Source organism: Macaca thibetana, chromosome 2, assembly GCF_024542745.1.
Source record: "Macaca thibetana thibetana isolate TM-01 chromosome 2, ASM2454274v1, whole genome shotgun sequence".
Lineage (NCBI taxonomy): Eukaryota > Metazoa > Chordata > Mammalia > Primates > Cercopithecidae > Macaca > Macaca thibetana.
This window is the reverse complement of record NC_065579.1, coordinates 120743589-120761853: the sequence shown is the minus strand read 5'-3', so window position 1 is coordinate 120761853 and position 18265 is coordinate 120743589. Positions and strand designations below refer to the sequence as shown.

Below are 18265 nucleotides of genomic sequence, written 5' to 3'. Positions count from 1 at the left end.
AAACCCCAGCCCGTGGTTACAGATCAGCTGCTGGATGCAATTTATTTCTCGCTGAAACCACACACGGTATTTACCGTAGAGTTGCCTCATTATGTGGTTCTTGGAGGACATGCATTTAATCAGAAGGGAGTGTTAGTTGGTTCAGTTACAAATCAGAATAATCAGTTACAGGAAGGATAGTTCTGTTGTTTCAGAAGGGCTCTGGTGCCCGGGTTTAGCTGTGAATTTACTCAGTGTACGAGGCTGGGGTTTTAATGTGTGTTTCTTTCCAACCCCAAGAATGAAAGGTTAAATACAGGAAGAACAAGTCTCAGGAGAACAGTTGCTGTAGTAAAAATAATTCCTTGATGTTGACTTGTACTCTTGCTGTTTCTCCAAACCACTGAAATCTGCACTTGCAGCTTTACATTCCTTTTGCCTTCTGATTGCCGGAACATAGCTCTTGCCATCTTTTTGACTGGGAGTCGGGATCCAAGTCTGGTTGCAGAGAGCATGGAAAATGCTGAACAGCTGAAAACACACACGCAGGCTAGCTCAGACAGGAATGACACAGCCTCACAGTCAGGAAGACATGATCAAAGAATGAGATGAATTTTGAGTTTTTCCTGTTTTTTTTTTTTTTTTTTTTTTTGCTCTAAGCGGGAGCAAGAGTGGGATTCCCAGGCCTGACTGGAACTGCTGGGCAGGTGAAAGTCCCTCCTGCCTTTTGTGCTCACCGGTCTCCCTTGAGCCTTGAGATCCCTGCTGTGAGGATCCTAACCAGGCACTCACCCATCCATATGGGAACCCTTGTGGGCCACTTCTCTCTCCTACTTTCTGGCCATAGCAATAGCCAGTGTGCCTGCTGCAGGCAAGATGCGTGCACCCTCCTTCCATGCATCCACCCCTGCCTTCACCATCACCACTTCTGAGAACAGGCCTGCTGAACTTCCTCTGGATCCAGACCAGGGACACGTCTTAAACACACTGTGAACATGGCAGCCGCTCTCCAAACTGAGCTTTTCATCTGTCTTACGGAGTCTTCTGTGTGGAATCGAATGCTCGCACAGCTCCATACTCCAGGCACAAAATGGCTGTATAATCCATTGTTCATTGGCCCATTGTCATCAAGTCCTTGACCCTTAAATTGTTTATAGACCTCCCTCAAATGAGGCTTTCTGTCGCTCCCTCTGCTTTCCTGCCATAGGGCAGGCTTTCCCTCTGGGTGAGCCAGGTAGGACTTTGGTAAGCTCACCTAGCCCCCAGCCTGTGGCCCTCGCATATTCTGGATTGAAAGAGTTGTTTATTTCACATCTGTCATCCCCACCCCCACATTTTAGTTCAAGCTTCCCCGATCTAAAAACATCAGGTGTTAATGGGAATCATGAAAACACTTGGCAGAAGATCAAGGTTTCAGGCTCAATGGGAGTTTCCCACTCCTCTTTTAAAAACGGAAACATAACCAGTCCACATCCACCAGGACAGCTAGAATCCGAAACTGAGATAATAACAAGTGTTGCTGAGGAGAGGGAGAAATCTGAACCCTCCTACATTGCTGGTGGGAGTGTAAACTGGGCAGCCACCTTGGAAAACAGTCTTGGCAGTTCCTCCGTTCAACATACAGTTATGACATGACCTGGCAGTTCCACTCTTGGGTGTATACCTAAGAGAAATGAAAGTATATGTTCACACAGAAACTTCTACATGAATGTTCATAGCAGCATTATTCATAATAGCCAAAATGTGGGCACAACCCAGGTATCAGAGGATGACTGGATAAACAAAAGGTGGTGTAGCCATACAATGGAATATTCATTAGGCGGTGAAAGGAGTCAGTAGTCCTACAAAATGAATGAACTTTGACAATGTCATGCTGAGTGGAAGAAGTCAGCCACAAAAGACCAATAATCTAAATTACATGATAACATTCATAGAAATGTCCAGAATGGGGAAATCTCTGGAGGTAGAGATTAGGTTAGTAGTAGTTTAAGGATGGGGAGGGATGGAAAGAGAGGGTTAATAGCTAAAATGTACAACATTTCTTTTTGAGGTGATGAAAATGTTGTAAAATTGACTAGTGATGATGCCCATATTGGTGAGTATACTAAAAACCATTAAATTGTATACTTTTAGATGAGTGAGTTGTAGTGTAGATGAACTATTCTCAATAAAGCTTTTAGAAAGAAATATAATGTATATATCATAAAAATTTACCCCTTTAAAATGTATATTTTGGTTTGTAAATGTATAAATGGTTTTTATAATAGTCACAACTGTGTAACCATCAGTATTATCTAATTTTAGAACATTTTCGTCACCCCTAGAAGGATCCCCCATACCATTAGTAATCACTCCCTATTCTCTGCCCCCAGGCCCTTGATAGCACTAATCTCATTGTGTGTTCTGGGCATTTAATATAAATGGAACCATACACTATATGGTCTCTTGTAACTGGCTTTTCTCACTTAGCATAATTTTTAAGCATGTATCAGTACTTCATTACTGTTTTTAACGTCTGAATAAATGGGTTTACATTTTATTTATCCATTTATCAGATGATGGACATTAGATTGTCCCCACTTTTTGGCTACTATGAATAATGCTGCTGTGAAAATTCATATACAAGGTTTTGTGTGATTCTTCTGGGTACAAACCTAGGAATGGAATTGCTGGGTCATATGCTAACTCTAGGCTCACCTTTTTTGAGGGACTGCCAAACTGTTTTCCAAAGTGGCTTCATGATTTTACATGCCCATCACCAATGCATGAGAATTCCAATTTCTCCTCATTTTTGCTCGCATGTGTTATTAGCTGTCTTTTTTATTTTGGATGTACTAGTGTGAAATAGAGTCTCATGGTGGTTTTGATTTGCATTTCCCTAATGATTAATGATGTTAGGCGTGTTTTCACATGCTTATTGGACATATATATGTATATCTTCTTTGGAAAAACAGCTATTTAAATCATTTGCCAGTATTCATTTGTCTTTTCATTGTTTAATTGTAAGAGTTCTTTATGTATTCTGGATACTAGACTTTCATAAGATACATGTTGTGCCAATATTTTCTTCCAGTTTGAGGGCTGTTTTTCATTTTCTTGATAGTTGAAGTGCAAAAGTTTTTAATTTTGATGAAGTTCAATATCTCTGTTTTTTCTTTTATTACGTATGCTTTTGATTTCGTATCTAAGAAACTATTTGCCTGATAAGGTCACAAAGATTTCCTCCTTTATTTTCTTCTAAGAGTTTTATAACCTCTGTGTTACAAAGCCCTCTGATTTTGTTCTTTTTCAAAATTGTTTTGACTATTATGGATCCCTTGCCATTTGCCTATAATTTTTTTTTTTTTTTTGAGACAGAGTCTCGCTCTGTCACCCAGGCTGGAGTGCAGTGGCCGGATCTCAGCTCACTGCAAGCTCCGCCTCCCGGGTTTACGCCATTCTCCTGCCTCAGCCTCCCGAGTAGCTGGGACTACAGGCGCCCGCCACCTCGCCCGGCTAGTTTTTTGTATTTTTTAGTAGAGACAGGGTTTCACCGTGTTAGCCAGGATGGTCTCGATCTCCTGCCCTCGTGATCCACCCATCTCGGCCTCCCAAAGTGCTGGGATTACAGGCTTGAGCCACCGCGCCCAGCCTTGCCTATAATTTTTATCATCAGCTTGTCAATTTCTGCAGTAAAGGAAAGTGGGATATGGGTTACATTGAATCTATAGACTAATTTGAGAACTATTGCCATCTTGACAGTATTAAGTCTTCCCAATCCGTGAAGATGGGCTGTCTGTTCACTCTTTCTTAGCTTCCTAAAAATTTGTTTCAATCATGTTTTGTCATTTTCAGTGTACACATCTTGAACTATTGCTAAATGTATTTCTGTTTTTATTTTTGCTATTATAAATGAAATTCTTAATTTCACTTTTGGAGTTTCAAAAATGAAATTTGCATTGCAAGTATACAGAAATGCAATTGAATTTTGTATCTTGCTCTTGTATCCTGCACCTATGTTGACGTCATTTATTCTAAGTTTTTCAGTAAATTTCTTAGGATTTTCTTTATATGTGATCATCATGTCATTTGCAAAAAGGTAGTTTCACTTCTTCCTTTCCAGTCTGTATGGTTTTCATTTCTTTCTCTAGCCTAATTGCCCTGGCTAAAAGCTCTAATACAATGTTGAATAAAAGTAGTAAGGGCAGACATCTTTGTCTTTTTTCCTAATCTTGGTGGGAAAGTATTTGACCATTTCTTTTGCCATTAAGTATGATGCTAGCTGTAGATTTTTCAGAGACAACCTTTACAAAATTGAAGCAAGTTCCTTTTTATCCCGAATCTGTTGAGGGCTTCTGTGTTTGTTATGAAAGGGTGTTGGATTCTGTCAGATTTTTTTTTCTGCATCTGTTGAGGTGATACGAGTTTTTCCCTTTATTTTACTGATACGGTGTATTACATTAATTTTTGGATCTTAAGCTAACCCTGCCTTTCTGGGATCGATCCAACTTGGTTGTGATATATCATCTTTATATGTTGTAGGAATCAGTTTGCTAATATTTTTATTGAGGATTTTTGTGTTTATACTCATAAAGGATGTTGTTTTATAGTTTTTCTGTGATGATGGTTTTGTCTTATTGGGAAATACTCCCTCAAATGATTTTCTTAGAAGAGTTTGTGAATGGTAATAATTCCTTAAATGTTTGGTAGAACTCACTAATGTAGCCATTTGGGTCTGGGCTTTTATTTTTGAGACTGAGTCTTGTTCTGTCACCCAGGCTGGAGTGCAGTGGCACGATCTTGGCTCACTGCAACCTCTGCCTCAAGGGTCCAAGCGATTCTCCTGCCTCCGCCTCCCGAGTAGCTGGGATTACAGGTGTGCACCACCACATCCAGCTAATTTTTATATCTTTGTGTGTCCGGAATTGGTGGGTTCTTGGTCTCACTGACTTCAAGAATGAAGCCGTGGACCCTTGTGGTGAGTGTTACAGTTCTTAAAGATGGTGTGTCCAGAGTTTGTTCCTTCAGACGTTCAGATGTGTCTTGGAGCTTCTTCCTTCTGGTGGGTTCGTGGTCTTGCTGTCAAGAGTGAAGCTGCAGACCTTCGCGGTATTACAGCTCTTAAAGGCAGCGCATCTGGAGTTGTTCGTTCTTCCTGGTGGGTTCGTGGTCTCGCTGGCTTCAGGAGTGAAGCTGCAGGCCTTTGTGGTGAGTGTTATAGCGCATAAATGCAGCGTGGACCCAAAGAGTGAGCAGCAGCAAGATTTATTGCAAAGAGCGAAAGAACAAATCTTCCACAGGGTGGAAGGGGACCCCAGCGGGTTGCCACTGGCTGGCTCAGGCAACCTGCTTTTATTCCCTTATCTGGACCCACCCACATCCTGCTGATTGGTCCATTTTACAGATAGCTGATTGGTCTATTTTACAAAGAGCTGATTGGTCCATTTTGACAGAGTGCTGATTGGTGCATTTACAGTCCTTGAGCTAGACACAAAGTCACAGAGTGCTAGTTAGCTAGATACAGAGTACCAATTGGTGTATTCACAAACCTTGAGCTAGACACAGAGTACTGATTGGTGTATTTACAAACCCTGAGCTAGGTACAGAGTGCTGATTGGTGCACATACAATCTTCTGGCTAGATATAAAAGTTCTCCAAGTCCCCATCCAGTTCAGGAGCCCAGCTGGCTTCACCCAGTGGATCCTGTGCTAGGGCTGCAGGCAGAGCTGCCCACCAGTCCCACGCTGTACCTGTACTCCTCAGCTCTTGGGCTGTAGACGGGACTGGGCGCCAGGGAGCAGGGGCTGGCGCCGGTTGGGGAGGCTCACGCTGTGTGGGAGTACACCCCAGGGAGAGAGCTCAGACATGGTGGGGCTGCAGGTCCTGAGCCCTGCCTCGCAGGGAAGCAGCTAAGGCCTGGCGAGAATTTGAGTGCAGCCCCGGCAGGCTGGCACTGCTGGGGGACCCGGTGCAACCTCTGTAGCTGCTGGCCCGGGTGCTAAGCCCCTCACTGCTCTGGGCCGGCCAGCCGCTGTGTGTGCAGGGGCCCCCCAAGCCCGCGCCAGGGCCCACCGGAACTCCCATAGGCCTGCCAGCGCAGCCCTGGTTCCTGCACGCGCCTCTCCCTCCACACCTCCCCGCAAGCAGAGGAAGGAGGCTCTGGCCTCAGCCAGCCCAGAGAGGGGCTCCCACGGTGCTGTGACGGGCTGAAGGGCTCCTCAAGCGCCACCATAGTGGATGCCGAGGCCGAGGAGGTGCTGAGAGTGAGGGCTGCTAGCACATTGTCACCTCTCATTTGGTATAGATGGGGTTTCACCATGTCAGCCAGGCTGGTCTTGAACTCCTGACCTCAAGTGATCTGCCCACCTCAGCCTCCCAAACTGCTGGGATTACAGGCATGAGCCACTGTGCCTGGCATGGGCTTTTCTTTATGGGAAGTTGTAAAATTATTAATTGAGTCTTGTTACTTATTAATGTCTCTTCAGAATGTCTATTTCTTCTTGAGCCAGTTTTGGTAGTTTGTGTCTGTCTAGGAATTTTTACCAGATTATCTTATTGGTATACAGTTGTTTATGGTATTCCCTGTTTCATTGCTGTAAGGTTGGTAGTAGTGTGCCCTCTTTCATTCCTGAGTTTAGTAATTTGAGCCTTTTCCCCCCTACTACAAGTCTTTCTGAAGGTTTTTCAGTTTTGTTGATATTTTCAAAGAACCAACTTTTGTTTTCAGTGATCATCTCTATTTTTCTATTTATTTTCATTTATTTCTGTTCTGATCTTTATTTTTCCTTCTGCTTGCTTTGGGTACAGCTTGCTCTTCCTCTTTAAAATTTCTTAAAAGGTTAGATTTTTAATTTGAGATCTTCTTTAATATAGGCATCTACAGCCGTAAATGTATAAACATTGTTTCAGCTGCAGCTTCCAAGTTTTGGTATGTTATGTTTTTGTTTTCATTCATCTCAAAGTGTTTTCTGATTTCTCCTGTGATTTCTTGTTTGCCTTTTAGGAGTGTACTGTTTAACTTCCACAAATTAGTTTCCCAGTATTCTTTCTACTGTTAAATTTTGAGTTTCATTCCATTGCCATCAGAGAAGATACTTTGTATGATTTCCATCTTTTTTAAATTGATTGAGACTTGGTTTGTGACCTAAAAAATTGTGATCTATCCTGGATAATATTCCATGTGTATTTCAAAAGAATATTCATGCTGGTGGTGCTAAGTGGAGTATCCCATTGATAGCTATTAGGTCTGTTTGTGCTTTTTTTTTTTTTCTTTTTGAGACAGAGTCTCACTCTGTCACTCAGGCTGGAGTGTAGTGGTGCGATCTCAGCTCACTGCAACCTCCACCTCCCGGGTTCAAAAGACTCTCGTGCCTCAGCCTCCCGAGTAGCTGGGATTACGGACGCCTGCCCACCACAGTCAGCTAATTTTTGTATTTTTAGTAGAGACAGGGTTTTGCCATGTTGGCCAGGCTGGTCTTGAACTCCAGACCTCATGTGATCTGCCCACTCAGCCTCCCAAAGTTTTGGGATTACAAGCATGAGCCACCGCGCCCAGCCTCTATTTGGTTTTTATGAGGGGCCTTCAGAAAATTAATGGAAAATGCGTATAATGAAAACACTGTGCATAGGTTTCCAGGTTTTTTTGCACCAAAATAAACGTTTATTAACTTGTTATAGCATGTTTGAATAGCATCTAGTTTGAAGCACTAGGACATCAATTTGAAATGAGCCCCTATTAGAGCAACATGAATTCTGCTAACATTGAAGCAAGAACAAATATAAAATTTATGGTGAAGCTTGGGTGGAAGAATGGTGAAATCATTGACTCTTTACAAAAAGTTTATGGAGACAGTGCCCCAAAGAAATCAGCAGTTTACACATTGATAACTCATATTAAGAAGGTTGAAGATGAAGCCCCCAGTGGCAGACCACCCACATCAATTTGCAAGGAAAAGACTATCTTGTTTGTGCCTAAGGGGACTGATGATTAACAGCAGAAACAATAGTCAACACCGTAGACATCTCAATGGGTTTGGCTTACACAATTCTGACTGAAAAATTAAAGTTCAGCAAATTTTTCACTCAGTAGGTGCCAAAACCATTATTACTTGGATCAGCTGCAGAGTCTTGAATGGACATTTTAAAGAAGTGAGAGCAAGACCTGAAGCATTTTTTCTAAGAATTGAAACAGGAGATGAAACATGCCTTTACCAGTACAATCCTGAAGACAAAACACAATCAAAGCAATGGCTACCAAGAAGCAGATGTGGTCCAGTCAGAGCAAAAGCAGACCCGTCAGGAGCAATGGTCATGGCAGGTTTTTTGGGATGCTCAAGGCATTTTGCTTGTTGACTTTATGGAGGATCAAAAAATGATCACATCTGTTTATTATGAGAGTGTTTTAAAAAAGCCAGAGCTTTAGCAGATAAATGCCTGAGAAAGCTTCACCAGAGTTCTCCACCATGCCAGTGCTTCTGCTCATTCCTCTCATCAAAGAAGAGTGAATTTGTGAGAGTTTTGGTGGGAAATCATGAGACATCCACCTAAAAGTCCTGATTTGGCTCCATCTAACTTTTTAGTTATTATCTTTAAAAATCTTTAAAGGGCACCCAATTTTCTTCAGTTAATAATGTAAAAAAGACTGCATTGATATGTTTAAATTTCCAGGACCCTCAATTTTTTAGGGATGGGCTAAATGGCTGGTATCATCACTCCAGAGAGTTTCAAACTTGATGGAGGTTGAGAAATAAAGTTTATAATTCCATTTTCCATGAACTTTTTCAAGTCCCCTCATAGTGTTGTTGAAGTCTTCTGTTTCCTTGATCTTCTGACTAGTTCTATCCATTGTTGAAAGTGGGTTATTGAAGTGTACAGACTATTATTGTTGCACTATTTCTTTAATCCTGTCAGATTTTGTTTTGTGGCGCTCCATTAGGTATATATGTATTTATCATTTTTATGTGTTTCTGATGCATCGACCCTTTTACATTATAAAATATTATTCTGTCTCTGTAGTAAAAAGTCCTGTCTTAAAGCCTGTTTTATCTGTTAGTAGTATGGACACTTTAGTTCTCTTTTGGTGACTGCGTGTTTGTATCTTTGAATCCAAACTGTGTCTCTTACAGGCTGTGGCTGGATCATGGTTTTTTATCCATTATGGTAATCTTTGCCTTTTGATTGGAGTGTTTAATTCATTTTCTTTTAATGCAATTACTGATAAGGTAGAGTTTGCCCCTTATTTGTTCTATGTGTCCTATCTTTTTGTTTCATTATTTTTCCTTTACTGACTTGTTTTTTATTGAATAGATATTTTCTGGTGTACTATTTTAATTCCCTGTTTTTTAAATATACACACAGGTATTTTTTAAATTATTTTCTTAGTTTTGCCCATAGGAATTAAAATTAACATCTTACAACAATCTAGTTCAAAGAAATAATGAAATTAACTTCAATAATATGCAAAAATTATGTTCCTATTAAGATCCAGTTTTCTTCCTTTATGTTACTATTGTCGTACACATTACATTTTCATTAAGCCCATCAACACAGCTTTACAATTACTGCTTTATGTAGCTGTCTTTTAAATCAGGAGAAGAGAGTTACAAAAATACATGTATCCTGTGTGTTGTATTTACCTGTGTAGTTACCTTCAATGGGATTTTTTATTTCTTGGTGTGGATTGGAGTTGCTCTCTGATATCCTTTCATTTCAGCCATACTAAATACTCTCCTGGATTTCTTGTGGGGCAGGTCTGGTAACAGTCAACTTGCTTTGTATGTGTTTAAAATAAAAACTTGGGAATGTTTTAACTTCTCCTTCATTTTTGAAGGATGGGTTTTTTAATACATAGAATTCGTAGTTGAACATCTTTCTTTCAGTAATTTGAATGTCTTCCTACTGCCTTCTGTTCTCTGTGGTTTCTGGTGAGAAATCAGCCGTTAATAATACTGAAGATCCCTTGAATGTGATGAGTTGCTCCTCTTTTGTGTTTTCAGGATTGTTTTTGGCACCTGACAGCTTGACTATGATGCATCTGGGTTTGGATCTTTGAATTTATTCTACTTGGAGTTCATTAATATTCTTGGATGTGTGGCTGCACATTTTTTCATCAAATTTGGGGCCTTTGTTTTGCAAATACTTTTTCTGTTCCTTTTTCTTCTCCTTCTTGGACTCCCATGATTTGTATGTTGTTGTGCTTGATGTTGTCCCACAAGTCTCTGTGGTTCTGTTCATTTTACCTCATTCTTTTTTCTTTCTCAGACTGGATAATCTCAGTTGACTGTCTGAAGTTCCCTACCCCTTCTTTCTGCCAGCTCAGTTCTGCTGTCCAGCCCCTCTAGTGAATTTTTCATATCAGTTATTGTACTTCTAAGTTTCAAAATTTCTACTTGGTTCATATCTGTAATTTATCTCTTTATTGCTATAAAATTTTCTCATACTTTATCCTTCAATTTTTTTTTTTAATTATTATTTTTTTTATTTTTTTTGAGACAGAGTCTTGCTCTGTTGCCCGGGCTGGAGTGCAGTGGCACGATCTCGGCTCACTGCAAGCTCCACCTCCCAGGTTCACACCATTCTCCTGCTTTGGCCTCCCAAGTAGCTGGGACTACAGGCACCCGCCACCACACCTATTTTTTTGTTTTTCTTTTTTGTATTTTTAGTAGAGATGGGGTTTCACCATGTTAGCCAGGATGGTCTTGATCTCCTGACCTCACGATCTGCCCGCCTCAACCTCCCAAAGTACTGGGATTACAGGTGTGAGTCACCGCACCTGGCCACTATCCTTCAGTTTTTTTCAGACATGGTTTCGTTGAGGTGTTTGAACATGCCTGTAATTGCAGATTTAAAAAGTTTGTTTAGTGAGTCTAAGTCTGGGCTCCCTCAGAGAGTTTCTGTTGACTGCTTTTTTCCTGTTTTTGAGTGTTTCATAATATTTTGTTGAAAATTGGGCATTTAAAATAAAATAATGTGGCAACTCTGGAAACTGGATATTCCCCTTCTTCTCCCCCAGGATTTGCTGCTGTTGCTATTTATTGTTACAGCTTGCCTAGTGACTTTTCCTGGACAAAAGCTGTAAAGTCTGTCCCCCTAAGTCCCTGCTTGTTTAGTTTAGTGGTTAGCTAATGGTTGGACAGAAAAGTCCTTGTCACCACAACCACTGTCTCCTGTCCTTTACTGACGGCTGTGTTTGTGTTGGGGTGTGCCATCCACTTTGTATTTGTGTAGACAGTCATGTTCAGCCACAGGTGAGAAATGAGGACCCCCTCAGGTCTTTCCTGGGCATGCACATGGCCTTGCACCTGCATGTGGCTGTCTAGATCCCCAGGAACGTATTGGACCTTTTCAAAGCCCACCATCAACATTGTATTCCCCACATTTTCCTTTATAGTTGTGTTGTCCCCTCAGTCAGCCGCACTGTTAAACAGTGGCTACTGATTGTTGTGGTCATGTGCCCTGGGGCTAGGGCTTCTCCTGCTGGGCAAACTAGACAGGGCAAATAAATGCAAATCCTGTGAATGGGGCTTGCCAGGTTGCTGCCAGGTAGGTCACATAGTGTCAGTTCTGGGGAGGGGGCTTTTGGGGAACCCATTCTGACCCTTCAGTGGTTGCTAGGCTGCTGGGTTTCAAGGCTACCATGGAGCTGGGGAGATAAGATAATGGGGCTTAGGATAAGTTAAAACACCAAAAAGCTCACATTTCTTACTGAGATGTTGCTATTTTCTTGAATCAACACTCCATGGATTGTTGTAGGCCTTTGGTTTTCCAGAATTGTGAAAAAGTTGCTTTTGACCATTTTTCCAGGTGTTTTCATTGTTTTAATGGAGGTGCAGATTTTTGGAGGTCCTTATTCTGGCATTTTGGAAGTGTTTCACACCCCCTCCTTTTGGAGTAAGGTTTGTGGATAAGATCTCTGCAGCCATGACCAGTGATGCCTGACTCTGTTTTGTGTGAAAGTCAGCAGGCAGAGCCAGTTGTCTTAAGGGACCTGCCAGCTGGCTGGTTTGAGAACTGAGAAGCGGTGGGTTAATTTCTAATCAAGGAGTTTGATCATAAAGGTGATCAGTACTCACAGACTTATAATTAGATGAGGTCAGATATCCATGGTGCAACTCTTATGGCCTCTGGTGGGGCTGAGGATGCACAGGGACCTCGAGCTCTGGTTCCGGCTTGGTATCTGAGTCAGTTTCTTGTTAGCATGAACAGCAGCTGGCTCCTGTGTGTACTAAGAACCCATTGCCTTACAGTTGACCCTTCTCTCCCCAGATGACTTCCTGAAGCCACAGATCATCACCCAGCCAGAAACCACCATGGCTATGGTGGGCAAGGACATCCGGTTCACGTGCTCAGCAGCCAGCAGCAGCAGCTCCCCCATGACCTTTGCCTGGAAGAAGGACAATGAAGTCCTGACCAACGCAGACATGGAGAACTTTGTTCACGTCCACGCGCAGGACGGGGAAGTGATGGAGTACACCACCATCCTGCACCTCCGCCAGGTCACTTTTGGGCACGAGGGCCGCTACCAATGTGTCATCACCAACCACTTTGGCTCCACTTATTCACATAAGGCCAGGCTCACCGTGAATGGTATGGGAACACCATCTTTCTTTCTTATAGTGCCAGAATCCTACATACCACACTCCTGATTGCCCTTTCAGCTTTCCATGTAGGATGACTGAGACAGGACACAGACATGCTTCTCTGGGGCGCTATTAAATCATACTGTTGCCTGGGTTTGCCCTAGAGCAAGTTTTGCAGATTTCAAGGGTTATTCTCAATGAGTTACTTGTTTTTGTTGACTTTTAAAAATCTAGTTATTGGCCGGGCACGGTGGCTCACGCCTGTAATCCCAGCACTTTGGGAGGCTGAGGTGGGCGGATCACGATGTCAGGAGATCGAGACCATCCTGGCTAACACGGTGAAACCCTGTCTCTACTAAAAATACAAAAAATTAGCCGGGCGAAGTGTCGGGCACCTGTAGTCCCAGCTACTCAGGAGGCTGAGGCAGGAGAATGGTGTGAACCTGGGGGGCGGAGCTTGCAGTGAGCTGAGATCTCACCACTGCACTCCAGCCTGGATGACAGAGCAAGACTCTGTCTCAAAAAAAAATAAAAATAAAAATCTCGTTATTGGCCAGGTACTGTGGCTCACGCCTGTAATCCCAGCACTTTGGGAGGCTGAGGTGGGCAGATCACTTGAAGCCAGGAGTTTGAGAGTAGCCTGGCCAACATAGCAAAGCCCCATCTCTACTGAAAATACAAAAATTAGCCAGATGTCGTGGCACATGCCTGTAATCCCAGCTACTCAGGAGGCTGAGGCACGAGAATTGCTTGAACCCAGGAGGTGGAGGTTGCAGTGAGCTGAGATCACTCCACTGCATTCCAGCTTGGGTGTCAGAGCCAGACTCTGTCTCCAAAAAAAAAAAAAAATAGTTATTAGGTCAAATTGTGGAGAGCTTAGCCTTGTGTTTTTGTCCATTTCTTATCCTCTGTAAGCCAAGATAATCTGGTTTCCAAATTCCAAACATCCCCTTATCCTGGGGAAGCTGCTGTTTGAGTAGACAGTACAGCATTGGAGTCAGAGGCTGGCTACTGCTCCAGAGGCTGTGGAGTGCAAGGCTGGTGTGAACCCTGGCCTGAAAGAGACAGTGTCCTGGCAGTTGACAGGTTTTTACTCATTAACCAGCCTTAGAGCTTGTCAAGGGGACCATGTGTTATTTTGTGTTTGGAGCAAAGGGTGGGGAGTAGATAGCTTGAATAGTTTACTATCCCACCCCAGTAACCTAATGGAGTTATCCTGATTACTAACCCTCTAGTTAAAAAGAATTGGCTTGAGAATCATCAGAATGCTGGATCTGCTGTGCTCTTTAAGCCCCCACAGATCATGGGGAAACACCTGCTTTACCACAGTGTGGTCGCGTTGTCTTGGCTTATTCCAAGTCCTCACAGTTTCTGGAAGACTCAGAGAACTGTTAGACTCTCCCCCAAATTAACGTTGACAGGAACTATGGTGGTGCCTGACATGTGGCTGGATGCATCCCACTCTGTCGGGACATCGATCTTTAGGCTGAGCAAGCTAGCAAGCTGAATGCTTCCTGCCTGGGTATACAGCGGTGGGCAGGAACACCCTAATGGGCCATCCCATTCATCCCATGAACACCTGTCCAAACGGATGAGCCATCCCATTGCTCTCCCAGGGTGGAGGCATGCCCGCCTTCCCTCTGTAATTCCATCTCCACAGCGTCTTTCCTGGTGGGTAATTAAGGCAGGCAAGCATCAGGCCCTACCTTGCGTGGATGGGCAACCCCTGCAACCCCCGTATAGACACTGCTATGTAGAGTAAAAGCCTTTGCTTTGAAGGGACTATAGCCAGCCTAGGCTGTACAAGGCAAGGCTGATGGAAGTGTTCCAGCTGTGGTGGGAGAAGCTGGGGGTTCCTGATTCACAGGTGGCAGGAGTGGTCCTGGGCAGACATTGGGAGAAAGGAAGGGAACTGGCACTGGGCACAGTGACAGGTAGGTGTTTGCCAGAAGACTTCCTGGCTTTGCATCTAGCCGACCCTGTATACGTATGTTTTCCAGTGTTGCCATCGTTCACCAAAACGCCCCACGACATAACCATCCGGACCACCACCATGGCCCGCCTCGAATGTGCTGCCACAGGTCACCCGAACCCTCAGATTGCCTGGCAGAAGGATGGAGGCACGGATTTCCCCGCCGCCCGTGAGCGACGCATGCATGTCATGCCAGATGACGACGTGTTTTTCATCACTGATGTGAAAATAGACGACGCAGGGGTTTACAGCTGTACTGCCCAGAACTCGGCCGGCTCCATTTCAGCTAATGCCACCCTGACTGTCTTAGGTTTGGCTATTGCTCCATGGGGGGGGGGGGGGACTGTCTTAGGTTTGGCTATTGCTCCACCGGGGTGTGTGTGTGCTTCTCTCAAATGCTCTGTGTGGCCAGGGGTGGTATGTGTGGTAGGCCTTTCGACCCTGTTTGAAATTTGGGGCTGCTTTTTGAATTAATTTTTCTTAAGTGGTTCTCTCTCTTTAAAAGAAATGATAGCTGGTGAATTCAGAGTCTTCATAGGGTTTAGATATAGAACATTCTCAGAATTGGACAGGATGGATGTGGGCTTGGTCAAGAATAGGGACACAGGCCTGACACAGGACAGTTAGGGAATAGCGGGGGCTTTTGTCAGCAGAGGTTCACTGTCCCTGTGGAAGCACCCCCCAGAACGGAGATGACTTAGTGGGTCAAAGGGTCTTCTCCAAAACTTGCCACTCTGATACAAAATGTCAGATCCATCTCATTGATATGTTGGATTGTCCGTTGTCCAGAAGACAGGGCAGCGCCAGAGCAACTGCGGCTCTGAGAATGACTGAGATCTCTGCTGCCCTCTTATAGAGACCCCATCCTTGGCGGTGCCCTTGGAAGACCGTGTGGTATCTGCGGGAGAAACAGTGGCCCTCCAATGTAAAGCGACGGGGAACCCTCCGCCCCGCATCACCTGGTTCAAGGGGGACCGCCCCCTGAGCCTCACTGAGCGGCACCACTTGACCCCTGACAACCAGCTTCTTGTGGTTCAGAACGTGGTGGCAGAGGACGCGGGCCGATACACCTGTGAGATGTCCAACACCCTGGGCACGGAGCGAGCTCACAGCCAGCTGAGTGTCCTGCCCGCAGCAGGCTGCAGGAAGGACGGGACCACGGTAGGCATTTTCACCATTGCCGTCGTGAGCAGCATCGTCCTGACGTCACTGGTCTGGGTGTGCATCATCTACCAGACCAGGAAGAAGAGTGAAGAGTACAGTGTCACCAACACAGGTCAGGCGCTGCCAGTGGAGCTGACTTTCAAGGAGGGAGGAATGGCAGTGATGCTGGGGAACTGGGCTGGGTTCCAGTGTCTTCAGAACTCCTGAGGCTTTAGTCCCACCAATTCCATTTTAACTTTGAGTAACTTAACCTTAAACAGGAATACTCTCATATATAAGTAACTGACGCACCCTGCAGTTTTCCCTCTCCTTGGTAACTCAGAGGCCATCTATGCACAGGCCCTGCTGCCATGTAGTAGGTTGTTCCTGAAACAATCTCCCAGTGCGGTGCTTCTGTGAATCCTGGCTCCCTTCCCGTCACTGGTCTCCACCTCTTGTGGCATCTGGCATCTGCCGGCTGCGCTCTTCACACTGGGTGTAGAGTAAGGCTGAGCAGGTTCTGGGAGGGCCTATTGCATACATGGACTCCATGCCATCTCTGTGCACAGCCCTGATGGTCGTCACTGGGAGGATCCCCTTTCTGAGCCTGACGATGAACGTGTGTCTGCATTTCTTGTGACTGAGACCCTGGTGTTTTATTTGTCCTGTCTTCTTGCAGATGAAACCATCGTGCCACCAGATGTTCCAAGCTACCTCTCTTCTCAGGGGACCCTTTCTGACCGACAAGAAACCGTGGTCAGGACTGAGGGTGGCCCTCAGGCCAATGGACACATTGAGAGCAACGGTAAGGCCTCAGTAACCGTGAAGCAGAGCTCTGCTGAGACTATGTTTCCGGGTGCTGGAGGTGGCCTCCAGCTCTTTGCAGGGCAGGTACCTGGCATCAGACGGGGCACACTTGGTGAACTAGAAGGCTGTGACTTCTAGTCTGTGACTAAGGGCTGCTATTTTTGGACCAGTCTTTATGAGTTCTGCAAGGTTTTAAAGTCCTGTCCCCCCGCCCAAGGAAGCCACTGGATTGGGCTTAGTACCTCCCTGGCAGGATAAAGTAGGCTTGCCTGCAGTAGCAGCTGGAAAGGGCATTACGGGGCATGAACCCAACCAGCCCATTCCTTACATGGGGAATGTGCCCAGGTCTGCTCTGTGAGCCAGTCTTACACTGGAAAGCTGTCACCAGGATAAGGTACTTCCAATGGTGGGGGCCTCTGAGCTCTTGCCCGAGACCGTAGAGGCTCACCTTGTAGAGAAATGAGCTGCTCATTTCACAAGGCCGGCGTACCTGCCTGGAAGCAGTGATAGAAAACACGCTGCTTGCCAGACCAACAGCCCCGCCGCTCTGAAGAACTTTTTAGAAAATGACTATTCTAGTGGCCTTGCTCATTCCTTTCATAAGGCTTACTGGGAAATACCAAGCCCAGAGTTTCTAATCGTGTTGGAATTCACTGCAGGTGTCTGTCCAAGAGATGCAAGCCACTTTCCAGAGGCCGACGCTCACAGCGTTGCCTGCAGGCAGCCAAAGCTCTGTACTGGGTATCACAAAGAGCTGTGGAAAGCGACGGAGAAAGCGGAAGGGACACCTGGGCCGCAGAAGATGGGTATGAGATGCTTCCCGTCGGAAGTAGTTTCTTTCTGAAGTGGAAATTGGGGCTGACCTAGTCAGTACATCAAAGGGGGAGACACATTCTTAGTCCACAGCTGTCTCCAAATTTGGTATTCAGTATAGAAATGGGAAGCTTGGGGAAGCTTGGGCCTGGCTCTCTTAATTCCAGAATAGTTCTCCTAAATAAATCTATGGCATGGTAAGCCTAAGCGTGAATTTTCTAGATTTATAAGCAACTTAAGGGGCAAGGCACAAATAAAATGTAGAGTTTCAGTCAGCACCTTTTCACCAGGGCTATTTTGAGGCTTAATTTCTAACTGTTGAAAAGACCCAACACTGCATAGTACCTAACGCTAATGGCCCTTTCCCCCCTGAAGCAGTAAGACTATATTCTCTGAGTATGAAATTCACTGTAAACATGAAAGACCCCACAGTTCATGAGTGGCTTGGTGTTTGCCCAGTCCTTTTTCTGGGGACATAGTTGGGGGAAAGAGGAAGCATGCATACAGTGTTTGCAGTCAGGGTTCTCACCTTGCACAGTGGAGCTGAGCAGCCTGTTCTCTGTGTGGGCATGAAGACTCCCACAGCAGTGGCTCTAACCCATCTTTGGCACTGTCCTTCAGAACATGGTGGCCGGGTTGTATGCAGTGACTGCAACACTGAAGTGGACTGTTACTCCAGGGAACAAGACTTCCACCCCCAGCCTGTGTCCAGAGACAGCGTGCAGCCAAATGGCCCGGAGCCGGGTGGGAGTGACCAAGAGCATTCTCCACGTCACCAGTGCAGCGGGACTGCTGCTGGGTCCTGCCCCGAGTGCCAGGGGTCGCTCTACCCCAGTAACCACGATAGAATGCTGACGGCTGTGAAGAAAAAGCCAATGGCATCTCTAGATGGGAAAGGTAACTTTTTACTGTCTTCTGAGGAGTTACTACCAGGTGGGTTGGGAGCTGCTTCAATGGTCAAGTGGGGGTCTGACAGGTCCTTTCTTTCCTTGTA

General features: G+C 44.9%; 1 protein-coding gene across 3 annotated transcripts in view; it reads left to right on the top strand.

Annotated features, from left to right (window-relative positions):
- LRIG1 (leucine rich repeats and immunoglobulin like domains 1) overlaps window positions 1-18265 on the top strand; it is a 126730-nt gene that overhangs the window by 106779 nt on the left and 1686 nt on the right. For all 3 annotated transcript variants that reach the window (XM_050781283.1, XM_050781282.1, XM_050781284.1), the window contains 6 exons: window positions 12223-12543; window positions 14537-14818; window positions 15365-15784; window positions 16331-16456; window positions 17118-17264; window positions 17893-18168. In XM_050781283.1, coding sequence (XP_050637240.1) covers window positions 12223-12543; window positions 14537-14818; window positions 15365-15784; window positions 16331-16456; window positions 17118-17264; window positions 17893-18168 — 1572 coding nt within the window. The remainder of the gene's footprint in view (window positions 1-12222; window positions 12544-14536; window positions 14819-15364; window positions 15785-16330; window positions 16457-17117; window positions 17265-17892; window positions 18169-18265) is intronic.